General features: G+C 35.2%; 1 protein-coding gene across 3 annotated transcripts in view; it reads right to left on the bottom strand.

Moving 5' to 3' along the window:
- LOC106472631 overlaps window positions 1-11,848 on the bottom strand; it is a 193,250-nt gene extending 181,402 nt beyond the window's left edge. For all 3 annotated transcript variants that reach the window (XM_022401998.1, XM_022401993.1, XM_022401989.1), the window contains exon 1: window positions 11,195-11,848. In XM_022401998.1, the coding sequence (XP_022257706.1) occupies window positions 11,195-11,248 (54 nt within the window). In that variant the 5' untranslated portion in view covers window positions 11,249-11,848. The remainder of the gene's footprint in view (window positions 1-11,194) is intronic.
- Window positions 11,849-14,034: the final 2,186 nt, after the last annotated feature.

The following is a 14,034-nucleotide window of genomic DNA, read 5'->3' on the forward strand; positions in this document are numbered from 1 at the left end:
TATTTTTACGAAAACATTACATAACGTCACGGTGGAAAACTTGACGTGTGTGGCCGAATAAAAACGAAGGACAAAGCTAGCTAGCTATATCTCCGGGAACTCGTAATCAACTCGCTCATCGTGAACCCTCGACAAGATATCAAGGAAGTTCCAGACTGAAATGAAAACTTTATATTGTTTGTAAGTTTGTGAAACTTTTGTTTATAAATCACTGTTTGTAATAACTATTTGTAATAACTGTTATTGTAAATTGTATTGTTGTGTGTATATTAAAACGTATTTGTGTTAAAAAAGAAAACTGTGTGTATCAATCTTGTTGGCAAATATCATAAACTGAATATATATCGGCATATATTTATATATACTAAATCCAAAAATACAATTTAACTACTAAATTTAACTTACCAATTAACTCAATTTCAGACCATTTGAAATTCCAACACGTAACAGTAGTGGACAAGAAATACAATATATAAACAGCTCAAGGAAGCTTAGCATAAGACACTAATAAAAACTTCGTGACTGCCAGGCTTCTTTTGTGAACTAGTAAGATCAGATCCGATACAAATTAGAAATAATTTACATGAGGGAAAAAGTTTGTAACTATAGCAATGTAAAAAATATTTTTAAAAGAAAAATAACATAGACTAAATGTTTTATGATATTTCTTCATACTTCAATAATTAATATTATGAAGTTCCAGTATACTTCTAAGAACGCTATTGTTTATACTTTTATACAGACTACCAATAAGTAAATAGACACCCACTCCAAAAAGAACCTAGTCCTATTAAATAAACAATTAAAAAAAATGGTTACAAGATTACCATTAATATATACACACACACATATATATATATTTCCAGTACTTAGGGCAGAAACACGACTGCACATAGTCCCTCTAGTCTTTAACTTCAAAATTAGGAACAGCAAGCACAAGTAGCTCTCAGGTAGCTTTGTGCGAAATTGAACAAAACAAATAAAACACTCTGATCCAAGTTCTTCGCCAGGAAGTGGGTGCAATTCCGGAGGCTCAGTTTCAAATCTTGTAAATAAAGCAGCTAGTCAACACTACCCACTCGCAAGTTGTTTCCTACCAAATAATAGGATTGACCGTCACATTATAACACCCCTACGGCTAAAAGGGAGAGCATATTCAAGAACGCGACCCGCAGATTGTAAATTTCTTGTTTGGAATGCGTAATCCTGATATTTAAAGGCGCGCAAAATCAATAGAAAAAATTAGTGTCGTGAAACAAAAACAAAAAACAATAAACCGGGCGTTTTCGGAAAAAAGGCTTATTGTCGTCAGGAGTGACTGGTAAATGACTATTTGTACCGGACTTGAAACATAACGTGTTTCTAAGAACATTACATTGATTTTAGAAACGTGTTGACTGTTAATACTTTAAGTTATTTTTATACTTGTATAATAATTTTTATTTAATATTGTTTATTTTTGTGTTCTTATTTATATGTTTATTATAACTTGATTTCAGTTCCTGTATCATTAAGTGCTTTTGTTAATAAATCTCTCAACTGTTATAGACATTACTTCTTGTGCTTCCGATAAAATGACCACATAGCTGATTAATCTGCTTACAATGGTCATTTATTTTTTATTCCTGATGAGAGAAAGCCATTTTTCTGAAAACCCTTAAGTTGTTGGGACCTACCATGCTCAATAAGGTTTACATCCGGCGACTGGCTTGGCTTCGAACGAGTGATAATGCCCTGAACTTCAAGCCATCGTTTTGTGACGAGTGGCTTAATGAAACCCAGCCCCATCTTGCATGAAAACACTACCTTTTCTGGTAATCTGGTCATTGGTGTATACAGGTAGAAGACCTTGCTGGAAATCTGTAATGTTCGTTCGCATACCACAAGCCCAAATGGCACCTCACATCATCAAAGAAAAAGATTATAGGTGGTTCAGTAAAAGTTCTTGGGTACAAGTTCCAAACCCATGTGCTTCCACTATCCGAAAATTGTGCAAATCTGATCAGGCAAAAATTACTGTGTCCAAAAAGGAGGATGTGATAGTATTTCCGATTCCAACTGTTGTCGCCTAACTATATCACCTAGAGTGATGATTGGCTGCCGTCTAGCTATTCTTTCATTGTAATTGAAAATAACTTCTGATGGTATAGGAGCAAACTTGCGCTTTTTCCCGCAACAGTAGCAACCATTGACTTGGGTCATTCTTCTCATAGAACGAAATGTCTGTCGGATTTGGAACGTCTAGTCCTTGTAAAAACTGTTGCTTCCAATGTGATGAATGCATTGTCATCATATTCACTGTAGACAATGGTATTATAAGTGACCAGTATCTCGCTTTGACCGACCTCCAATCGTCAAACTATTCGACCTCATGAAAATACTATTAATTCATCAGATCCTTTTCGTACTATAAATGTTTGTATCCTGTGGTCTTTGTGCCAACAAAATCTTCGAAGGGATTTTGAGTGGGACCCACGGGCTATCAAGGATAAGAATCTCTCTTTACCCTACTTTATCGCACTGGATCTGTATCTCGGGGTTATTTGCATATTACTTCATGGAGAAGATCGACTTGTATTCTCGGGAGAGGCGGAAATATTTATTTATTGGTAGGCTGTGTACAATACAAAGTTAATTAGTGTTTGATGTGCTGTTCTATTATCCTGTTTTTATCCTAAGATGGTCAACATCTGCTTAACTGTTTAATCGTATATACACACCTGCACCTTCACAATACCATTCACAATAGATGTTTGATCAACTGTATACTTGCTATCAACATATCTCTATGGTTACTAAAATATCATCTTCTGCCAGGCAGATAAATGTTCACACTACACATTGCCATCGAATTATGAATGCGCAGCTGGTTCTGGAGCACATACGTTTATGATTGTAAGAAATGTACAGCAATCGGCTCTTATCTATACAACTTCATTTCTTCATAACTTCAGTATCAAAACTACACAACATTAATCAAAAGTACTAATTCTTTCAGTAACAGAGAAACAGGTGCGCGTGTGTGTGTGTGTGTGTTTAGTCTTCATATATACGAGCTTAAAAAGAGTACTATTAAGATAACTATTAATTATTATTATTAATAACTATTAAGATATTATATACTTTTATTAATGGCAGACATATTTGTTATTTTCCTTATAGTTAAACAGTAAAGTCTAAGTTTCCAGCTAATAAATACAGTACTGTATTTGAATTATTAATGACGTTTCGGTAACGCGTTGCGATGACCTTTATGCTATTTTAATGCACTTTATACAGTCATTGTCTGTGATGAATATTATTTTGTGTCTTTAATACACTTGCAGATAATTTGTTTCCAATTGTTTTGTTATGTAGCCCACGTATTATTTATCAATTGCTGTTTAATGTATACAGTGTTGTGTGAAAGATGATCTTCATTGGAATCGAACACCGAATTTTAGTGTTTTAAGTCAATAAGTCTTCCGCCGACGCACCGAGGCACCAGAGTGTGTGTAACCATGGAGGTCATTTCTACTTTTGTTTTTAGAGAAAATATGTAATGAAAGAAAAGCTTGAAAAAAGAATTAGCTTTAGCACGAACGATCACGTACAGGTGCACACCAGGCATAAATGTGTTTGTGTCGATAATTAACAAATAACACATAAGATATATATTTGACAGTAGAATATATATATATATATTTGATATTTATTTTATTGTAAAGTAGTTCAAGTTACTGGCATAAAATAGCTATGAAATATGTCTATGAATTACAATATACAAGTGTGTAACACACACACACAAAACAGTGACTAGTACCATCGTGGTGAACACTGGAGTGTAAAAAATGCTTAGAATTAAAATTTATCTTGATATTTAATATTTTGTATTATGCAGAGTAGCCAAATGGTTTGAAACTTGTACATCGTTTACTATGGTATAGATTTAAGGGAAGTGCAGATGACTGATGGTCACCAAGATGGAATGGCACTTGATGAGATTGAGACAATATGGGGTGGTCTCAACAGGGCTCGTTAGTAAATGGCAGTCAGAGTAACACAGCCCCAGCTCTGGTCAAGGCCACCTGAGAACAGGATATGACACTAGGCACAAGAAAACAGTGTAGAATCCAGTCAAATTCAAGACTCAAAAAAGAGGCACCACCAAGAACCTGATCACTTATGCAGATGATCTGCACCATCTTCATGGTATAGCTTATCCTGCATTGGCTTCAGCAGATCTCGAAGAAATACTCGTGGAAACGTTTATCAAAGGACTTCCCAATGACATCTTGAGGCATCACCTGGGTGTGAGGAAAATCTTCACCATAAACAAGGCAGTTTGTAGGATGCCCAGATATGAAGTGTTAACTTGCAACTGGTCATTAGACAGAAAAATAGTTCACAGTAATTTGTTATGGTTGTACCTTGGACATACCATCTTACCCAGGTACCTCCACTATGTAAATCTCTGGCCATGCTGAAAGTTAAGCAACCATCTACACATCCCAGTGCCGTGATGCAACCACACTGGTTTCCAGTGAATGGTAAAGCCATATTGGTCCTCCCATGGTTTATACGCTACAGATTATACTTATGATGCCTCTGCCTAGACATTGTCCAGAAAAAGAGTAGAAAAGCAGCTGCTTTGCTTTTGGTTTGTTGGGTAACTAATGAGTGAACTAATGACATTTTACCAAGAAAAGGCTGCAAAGAATATTTATCATGACCAATTGCTCATTAGGTCTAGGTGAACCAACAGCAAGTTTTAAGTGCTGCTGCTATGGCATCGGGAAACTAACAAAGCACAAGGTGGGCCTGTACACTGACTTGGGAGAGCATGGTAAAGTATTTGTATGAAAGAGTTTCGTGGCCAGCCCAGCTCTCTCTGGTAGAAGGACACGGTATCGAGTTCCTGGCTGACACAGAGCAGCCAGATGATGATAGACTAGATGTAAATGGAGAGGTAGATATCTGTCTATATCTTGGATGTGTCACTCGCAGAATGAAGTTAGTGATCTCCACCCCTTAGATTTAACATTAGAATCTTTAGGATGAATTTAATTTGGAAACTGTCCATCAGTTTCATCAAAGATATTGATGACCTAATGTTCTATGGGGGAGTTATTTCAGCCATATCGAGCCTAGTATGAGTAGAATTCACGTGTGGAAGGAAGAACAGTACCTCAATATACACAAGTGGGGTTGTGTGGTCTACTATGGATGAATTCTGGTGCATCAGCACCATGTAACATGTTTATATACACCAGGCGTGAAATTTACCTTTTTTTTCCTGTCCAGAAAGCAAGCTGGACAGGAGGAATGAAGTCACAGTCGAGCAGTCGACTATTTAGGTTTATCCTGGAATGTTTATAGGTGTGGTAACCAAAGTGGAAATAATTGAGGCTAGCAGTAATGATAAGGTTGCTGTTCTCCCACCATAGCCAAAAACAAGTATGCAGGAATCAACACATCTGATATTTTGGCTGAAGATTGTACTAAGTCTAGATCCAGTGCAGCAAAGGTAACTCGGTGACTTTTTTAATTGAATATTAGTCAGACCAGATTAGTTTAGTAAATCCAGAACTTATTTTCTAATTTATGTCGCCAATCCTTCCCTTATAAAGCAAACATACCTAATACTCTTTGGAAAAATCGGTTTAACCGGAAAATGCCACACAGTGAATTTAATGTTTAGGTCTAAGTCATTTAAAACTTGATTAAAACTGAATCACCTTAAATTTTCATTGTAAATGATAAAACAGTCATCAATATTTATTCAATAATGGTGTACATTTTCACTTCTAAAAAGCCCTTTACTAAAGGGTTTGGCAACACCCTGGTGGTTATGGTACAGATCGTAAGTCATAGGTTCGAAGCCAGTTTCCGAGCATGCTCACACTTTCAGCCGCGAGGGTGTTATATTGTGACGGTCAATCCCATTATTCGTTGGTAAGGAGTAGCCCAAGAGTTGGTGGCGGATGGTGTTGACTATCTGCCTTCCCTCTAGTCTATCACTTCAAAATTAGGAACGGCTGTCAAAGACAGCCTTCGACTATTCAACAAACAGACCTTTACTAAGGTACCATAGATAGGCAGAAATAATTATCATGCATAAAATATGTATCAGAATTCTACATCGGAGAAACAGGAAGAAAATTGGAAACCAGATTCAAAGAACACAGTAAAAAGCCGTCTCATGTTTTCCACCATCACAACTCAAAAAACCATGGACCTGAAGACGAAAGGCGGAAGACTTTCGAAACGTCGTCCTCTATGTAGGTTTCTACAACAGGCAGTTGATGTCCATTTGAAACTTACATTCATTATGAATTCTCTGCCTAAACAACCTATCAAAGATTACATAGTATATCTATTAAAAACACAGTAATTTTAAACAAAGAACTAAACATAAACAAACGAAAAATCAAGGAATCCATCTTAATTGAACAAAACAACCCTACTCTAAACCAACACCCTGGGGTGCCAAGATAATCTCTTCTAAGTCTTGCAACAGTATCCGGTCATGTGACCTCTTTGTTCTATACTGTGTATATATCTGTGTCAGTGTAAACTACTTGTACCTGATGATGACAAAACTTTGTTGAAACATTGTACATTTGCTGTTATGTTAAACTTTATTAAAGTTTTTCTTCATTACCCATTCAAGCCGTTTCCAAGCATTATATAGTACAACCGTTGAAAATCGGAGTAAAAACCATTTCAAATCTTTATACTTTCCACTGAATGCGAATAGTTGCATTAGAAAATAAATATATGATGCGGTTCTTTTTTAGCATAGAACTAGATAAAACAACAGTTACAGAATAGAGCAATGATCGCTGGCTGCAGGAGACGCAGTGAAAACCAAGTAATTCAGAAAAATGATTGATCTAAAAAAGTCAGTGATGTTTGTCGCCTTCGAGTTTTTCCGCTATGACGTAGGAAGAACAAGTGATCAGATTGCTAGTTCTGACTCTATAGATATTTTTCCTTTCATATGTTAAATTATCAACTACTTCTCAAAATGTCCACCTGATGTTTAAGGTTTACGTGTTTATTTGATTATCATATATATTGATATTCCGAGATTAAGAAAGATGCACATCATGAGAGATTAGCAAATGGATGGAGAATAAATAGGTCTTGACATCCATCTTGTTACGCAAACAAACTATATCCCTACACGCGAGAAACATTTTTCCTATTTATTTTCAAATGTATTGACAGAGAAGAGAGTTATTATTAAAGCCTCCATGACGCCAAGAGCTGGGGCTATCATAGTATTTGGGCGCCACTTGTAAAATCGATGAGAGATAACACGAGATCAAAAGAACTGAAAGGTTTGTTATTATTTATTTCATGGTAAGTGTTATTTTATGGTTCAGCACGTATTCTTTGTATAGAAATAACTAGTGCATAGTCTTTCATAAGAGAATCGTCAGTTGCACGTCAACACAAAAACTGTTATTCTATATAATAATCAGAACACCCACTGTTAAAAGTTTTTTTTTCTTTTTGTCATAAACTCAGTAATTTTGCGCATTTTATTTTACTAATTGCAGAATCTAAGTCTTAAGGCGTCGCACACAACACTCATAATCCGCGTTGACTTGCTTAGGCGTGATTGTTTGGAGTTAATTGAAATGTTTATATCCACTAGTTAGTCCGCACACACTTCGATTTACGTCCCCCCCCCTTTTTTTCCACAGATCGAATATTTGTAGAAGGCGGGGACCAGGGCGCCTCACTCCGTTCGGGGGGGGGGGGGGGGGAAGGGTGCTAAAGTTCACCAAACGACTCTCTTTACAAGTTTAATGAGATTGTCATAAATTATTGGAAGAATGTCTAAAGTGTAACCAGATACATTCGTTTACAGACGGACCTTTTGTAAAAAGTTCTATCATGAGGAGTTATATTTCTTGAACAGCCCCTCTCACTTAGTCATGTTAAATTATTTCTCGCCGAGACCATAGCGCCCTCCCCTTCCGCTTTTCATATCGTTTTTAAAATGTCACATGGCAGAAATTTATATTATTTGTAATTCAGAAAAAAAATGTCGAAATAGATTATATTCATTTTAGGGTTAGATAACAAATACATTTTAGAAGTATTTTAGATTACGTCTTTATATGTAATGTTTAGCATCTGCGAGCCAATGGTAAGTTTACAAGTCTAAAATTCGTGGTTTGATTCCCTATGCTGGACAGATTACATATAGCCCAATGTGTAGTTTTGCGATAAAACAAACAAAACTTTTGGATTACAAACAAAAACAGCTGTGGTTTTATGTGTAGCTACACTAAAATGATATTATTTAGTTGCCTGAGTTATTTCCATTCAGTCTTTTACTTTGTCGTATGTGATATAGAAAAGGCGTAACTATAAAATTATATAAATCCTTCTTATCTGGTACGTTTTTAGGTGAGACCTTTCCTATATAACAAAAAATCACGAGTCGTTTTAACTGCAAATATACACTGATATATATCTATCTTAGAACTCACGATAAACAGAAAATATTCTTAACTAGGTAAAAACAAGAGATGATAATTTTTTTTTACTAATATGTAAGTAATGTCCCAGTATCAAGTTGTTTACTAGATGTCTATTTTGTACTCACATAGAGTTATTTAAGCTATACAGATACAGCGTATTGTATATTACATGAATTGCTATTCTCATTGGTTGATTTCCTTGTTGGAATGGATTTTGATCTTTGGGAGATAATTCAAACAATACTGAGGGTACTATTTGGGATGTGGATGGGGGGATAATCCAGTTGTTTACTTCAGTTATTTGGGATGTTGGGCGGGAGGATAATATAGTTGTTTACTCCAGTTGAACATTTAATTTGCAAAGCAGGCGAGACAGTCTTAAATTCAATTATAATGTTTCACCTTTATATTAAAAAATAATTAAAAACAGGTTTCGTTTCCTCGGGACTGGTATGGCCAGGTGGTTAGGGAGCTCAACTCGCAATCTGCGGGTCGCGGGTTCGAATCCCCGTCCCACCAAACATGTTCATTCTTTCAGCCGTGGTGGCGTTATATTGTTACGGTCAATCCCACTATTCGTTGGTAGAAGAGTAGCCCAAGAGTTGGCGGTGGGTGGTGATGACTAACTGCCTTCCCTTTAGTCTTACACTGCTAAATTGGGATGGCTAACGCAGATAGCCCTCGTGTAGCTTTGCGCGAAATTCAAAACAAACAAAATCGTTTCCTAGATCCAGAGAAACCCGTCAAATATTAAACACTGGTCTTTTTTGTATTTTTAATCAATAGGAAAACGTTACGACCTTTTCAACTTATCTCAAATTCGGTTACTGGAATAATGTCAGCAAGGACTACTTTTAACTTTCGTTTCGTCTCAGTGAAAAAAAAATCTTCATATGCGCATATTTCTTTCCACGTTAAAAGATAATTCTGACTACTATGATATTTAATCTCGTGTTAATGAAAAGAAGATAGTTTCTCCTTCTTCTAGGTTTAGTCTTATATCAATAATAAACATCACCGTCAGATACACGTAAAGTATTCCTTATGAAAAAATTCGGCTTAGAACTCTTTCAGACTTAGTCTTGGGTTATTGAAAAAGTCATCTCGAACCACACCTGCCTTATGCTTGGTTCCAATGAAAGACATTTAGCTTTGATCTCCTCGGGATAAAGAATTATCTTAGTTAAAAACAGTGACCTCCACCTAGTCCTACCTTATTTCTGGTGTCATCAGGCTACTCCTAGAATCCGCCATTTGTAAATAAAATGAATTCAGCTCCTACTATTTCTTAGAAGGACACTAGCCATGTTCATTTGATTTCCATAATTTCTTATTGATAGTCTTGCTAATGTACAACTGTTTGGTCCATATTTACGTGTTGAGATTGTTTTGGGCATGTGAAACACTATATAACAGTTTAACCGTGTCATTTCAAAAGAAACTTGATTGATAAGATGAACTGTATATACTATTGGTTCATTTGGGTTAAATCTATACAATAGGCTATCTGCGTTTGCCCACCGCGGATATCGAACTCTAATTTGTAGCGGTATAAACCCGCAAGCACATATATATAAATTATTATTTACGTGGTAAGATGTTCAAAAAATTATTTAATGTCAAAAATAACCTATTTTATTGTTTTATCTTAATGTTTTACCCCCAGAAAGCTTAGTGTAAAAATATACCCTCAATTATAGTAAATTTAGTAAATAAAAATTTACACAAGGAAAAATGGAGTAGGATCAAAATAACTTTCAAAGCTGTGATAAAATAAGCCTCTCAATGTACCCCATGCAAATATAATACCTTTAAGATAAATATGTGGTAAGCTTGTTTGTTTGTAATTAAGCTACCCAATGGACTATCTGTGCTCTGCCCACCACGGGTATCGAAACCCTGTTTCTAGCGTCGTAAGTCCGCAGACATGCCGATGTGCCACTGGGGGGCATATGGTAAGCCTAACCAAAAGCGTTACCCCAGTTATAGCAAATTTAACATTAACTTCACTTGGTAGAAATAGATACCCAAAAATATGTCCGTTAAGCTTTGATTATACACTTGAAATAGAACACAAAAAACGCAATTGACATAAAGGTAGTTTTATCACGTTTACCGCATCATCATCAAGCACACAATATACAGTAAGTAACAAGTTATATGTGACGTAACTGATCCAATCAGAACTAAAGGTGTCTACACTGAACAAATCTGGAAGTGTACTTGGGTACGAATACAAATAATTAACATACGTATTTGCATATATATATATATACCGAAAGTGATATTATATTATTTTAAATTGTAGCGTTAACTAAAACACTATGTGTACGTTCAAAAGAAACGTACTTGACAGCATATTAATAATTATTCTTCTAATTTACTTATTACTCTTTTTTTTCTTTTTTTTTGGCGTGTTCAGTAATCTTTATACAACACAACAAAAAATGTCAATAAGTTCGAGACACATAAGCTTTGTGTATTTCAGACGACAAATAACGTTCTTTAAGAATATTCATCCACTAATCAAAGTGACCTGATACTGGTCTTGTTTTTATTCTCAGCGCTATTTCAACAAGTTCCATTATTTTTGACTTACGTTTCTAAGTTTTCTCCCCAAACATTGATGGTATCTAAGGTACTTAATTTTGTCCCTCTACATGTTCTGTATGCGAAGATATTTAAGATAACGTGTAAAAAGAAACTATACTTACTGATAAAGTCCTGATAAGGCAAATGTGACAAAGTCTGGGTTGTTCCGAAGCCATGGCTGTCACCTTCTTTGCACTGCTGCTATGGTCAGAGAAGGCGTAAGAACGAGGTCTGATTCTTAGGAAGATTTCAGTCAGACACCTTGATTGTGATTCTGATTCTGAGGTGCTTGGTTTCAGTTATAATGGATCAAATGCTTTATAGTTTTCTGCAAGATTCTGCACGTTTCTTGTGGCTAACAAGAACCGATCTTGACACTTACATCAATGAAAATTCATATTCCCCCCCAAAAAAGAATTGGTTAACTTGTAATACAAAGCTCATAGTACCTACATTTGTGCGGAGTTTGTTTTTTGTTGTTTTTAATATTTAAGGCTAGAGTTAATAAAAGCTATAAGTGTTTAGGAAAAAAAATGATTTACAGACATAAGATTCGGTAAGCTGTCTTAAAGAATTCTACAAGGATGAGTTTAACAGTGATCATTCTTCGGTTATTTGAGTGAGCTAAATATGTGTTTAGTCAAGTTCTGTTGAGGTAACTGGCTCGAACGGGATCTTAAAGGTTTTAACCTTAAGGCTGTGGAAGCCAAGACACTAAACCTTACTAAGAAAGAACAACTTTTGAAACTAAGTAACGTGGGGACCACTGTCACCGCTCGTTGTGCACCACTTCATCTAGTTATGGGCCTAGCAGGCGGGTTCTATACCCACCCTGTCGCTAATGCTTTTCATACGCATGCGTGGCAAGTTGCCCGTTTACAAACTTATGTAAAGTGCAGAGCAGCAGAAATCGATCTATTTCAAAATATTGTCTCTCCAATGAAGAAGATGAGATTGAGACAATCTGTATGTTAAAGAGACTTTTCATGTTAGAATACAGAGCCCAGTTGACATTTTCATATATGAATATCTGCCTTTATAAGTGTTTGTCAGATGTGACCTTTACTTGTCTATACGTCGACAAAAAGTTTCCTACAAAAAGTAATCTTCTTTTCTAGTCCAACTTTCGATAAAAATACGAATGATATAAAATAATTTCAGAAAATGTTCTAATAAAAATGTGTAAAGAATGCGGGCCAGCACCCATTAAATATATAGTATACTTAATTAAAAACACACATAAAAGTAAAACATCAATGAAAAATAAGATGTAAAAGGAAAAAACCTAAAACCAAGTCTTCAAATTTATATTTTGAATCAAATTATGATATTTTGAAAACAAAATCTACATATAAAGTTTAATAAATAAAGTTTCTTCACCCACTAAAATGTTATCTTTGGGTCTCTATTTGTATAAAATATTATACAAATAATTTATTCCGTACGATTGATTTCTGCCCACCACGGGTATCGAAACCCGGATTCTAGTGTTGTAAGTCCGTAGACATGCCATTGTAGCACTGGGGGGCTAGTCCACATGTATTCGCTTTTCGTGGGATGTTGAACAAATGATTTTCGGAGTCTGCTCTTTTTCTTGAGTTAGATGTGTAGTTTATGATATATTTTACAAATATAATTTCGGGCTTTCTCCGTAAAAATAGCTACCAACATGTGATGTGTAGATATATACACTTTAACGTTATTCATGACATAACCAACTGAAAGTCTTATGAGAAGTTAGATTTTGTTCTTGTTGGAGAAAATTTATGACAACAAGATTTTGGATACTATCTGAACTGTCCCGAACTACCAACAGAGATAAGTTTACGATAATTCTTTATTTCCACGAGAAGACTCACTCCGACTAACCTATTTGTCAACCGCTGTGAGGGACTTGCCATTGCCGATAAGGCCTAAGGATCATGCGGCGCACTGAGAGGGGATGCTCATGTTATTTTCGATGTACTGTTGATCCCGCGCCGGTGTCAGAATAGTGCAGTATCGATACTATTATTATAAAATCTTTAGATTGTATAAAGGAAGAGAAAACTTCTCATGGACTTTATCAGTATGTATTTAATTAAACAAGTAGACAGATTATAACAGAACTTTCTTACTCTAGTACACAAAGATTCAATATCATTCAAGAACGAAAAGTTAACTAGAGTCTCTAGCTTTGTATTTTTGTCGTTCTATGGGTGTGGTGCTTACCGTGAAGAAGCTTTATGTAAAATAATTTGTTTCAGCACAAATAATCAATTGTGTGAACTTTAGCATAAAGAGTAAAAGTTTCTTTTTTCAATTTTACACGAAGCAATTCGTATAATTTTAAATTCTAGATAAGTTCTAGAGCTCAAGAGATAAGAAATTTGAATTATTCTATCAACAATTCTGTGACAGTATAACTCTATTACTATTGTAAAACTATGAATTATAAGACAAACAGTTATTTAGATTATGCCAATTCTGTCTGTTAGTCATAATGTTTGACCTTCTCATTACCAAAAGTTCTTTTACCAATAACTGTTCCTAAATGGTCTGTTTCATAGTCTGTAACAATAAAAAATAAATTGTTCAAATATTATGAATTTAATGGTTTGATACTTAGTGGAATAACAGTGTGAATTGTGAAATTCTGTATTCTTAGTAAATGAAAATGTTCAGAAAATGCTGTAAAAGTGTATTTTCCCGAATTGACTAGAGAATAATGTATGCTTGGTTAGAGAATATAAAAAATGAAACAGTAGATATTATATTAAATATAGAGCTGTTTACATATGAAGTCGTTAGATAACACTAAAATGAGACTGTCTCTCCCTGTGTGTATATTTCAACTTCTTCAAAATACATGTCAAAATTAAAACGACTTAATCCCTATCAAAGCGCTAAGGATGCTTACTTATGTTTGGTGAGGAACGTACTAATTAATTGAATCGAGGATACCATAACAACTTCTACAGCA

The sequence above is a fragment of the Limulus polyphemus genome, unplaced genomic scaffold, assembly GCF_000517525.1.
Source record: "Limulus polyphemus unplaced genomic scaffold, Limulus_polyphemus-2.1.2 Scaffold122, whole genome shotgun sequence".
Lineage (NCBI taxonomy): Eukaryota > Metazoa > Arthropoda > Merostomata > Xiphosura > Limulidae > Limulus > Limulus polyphemus.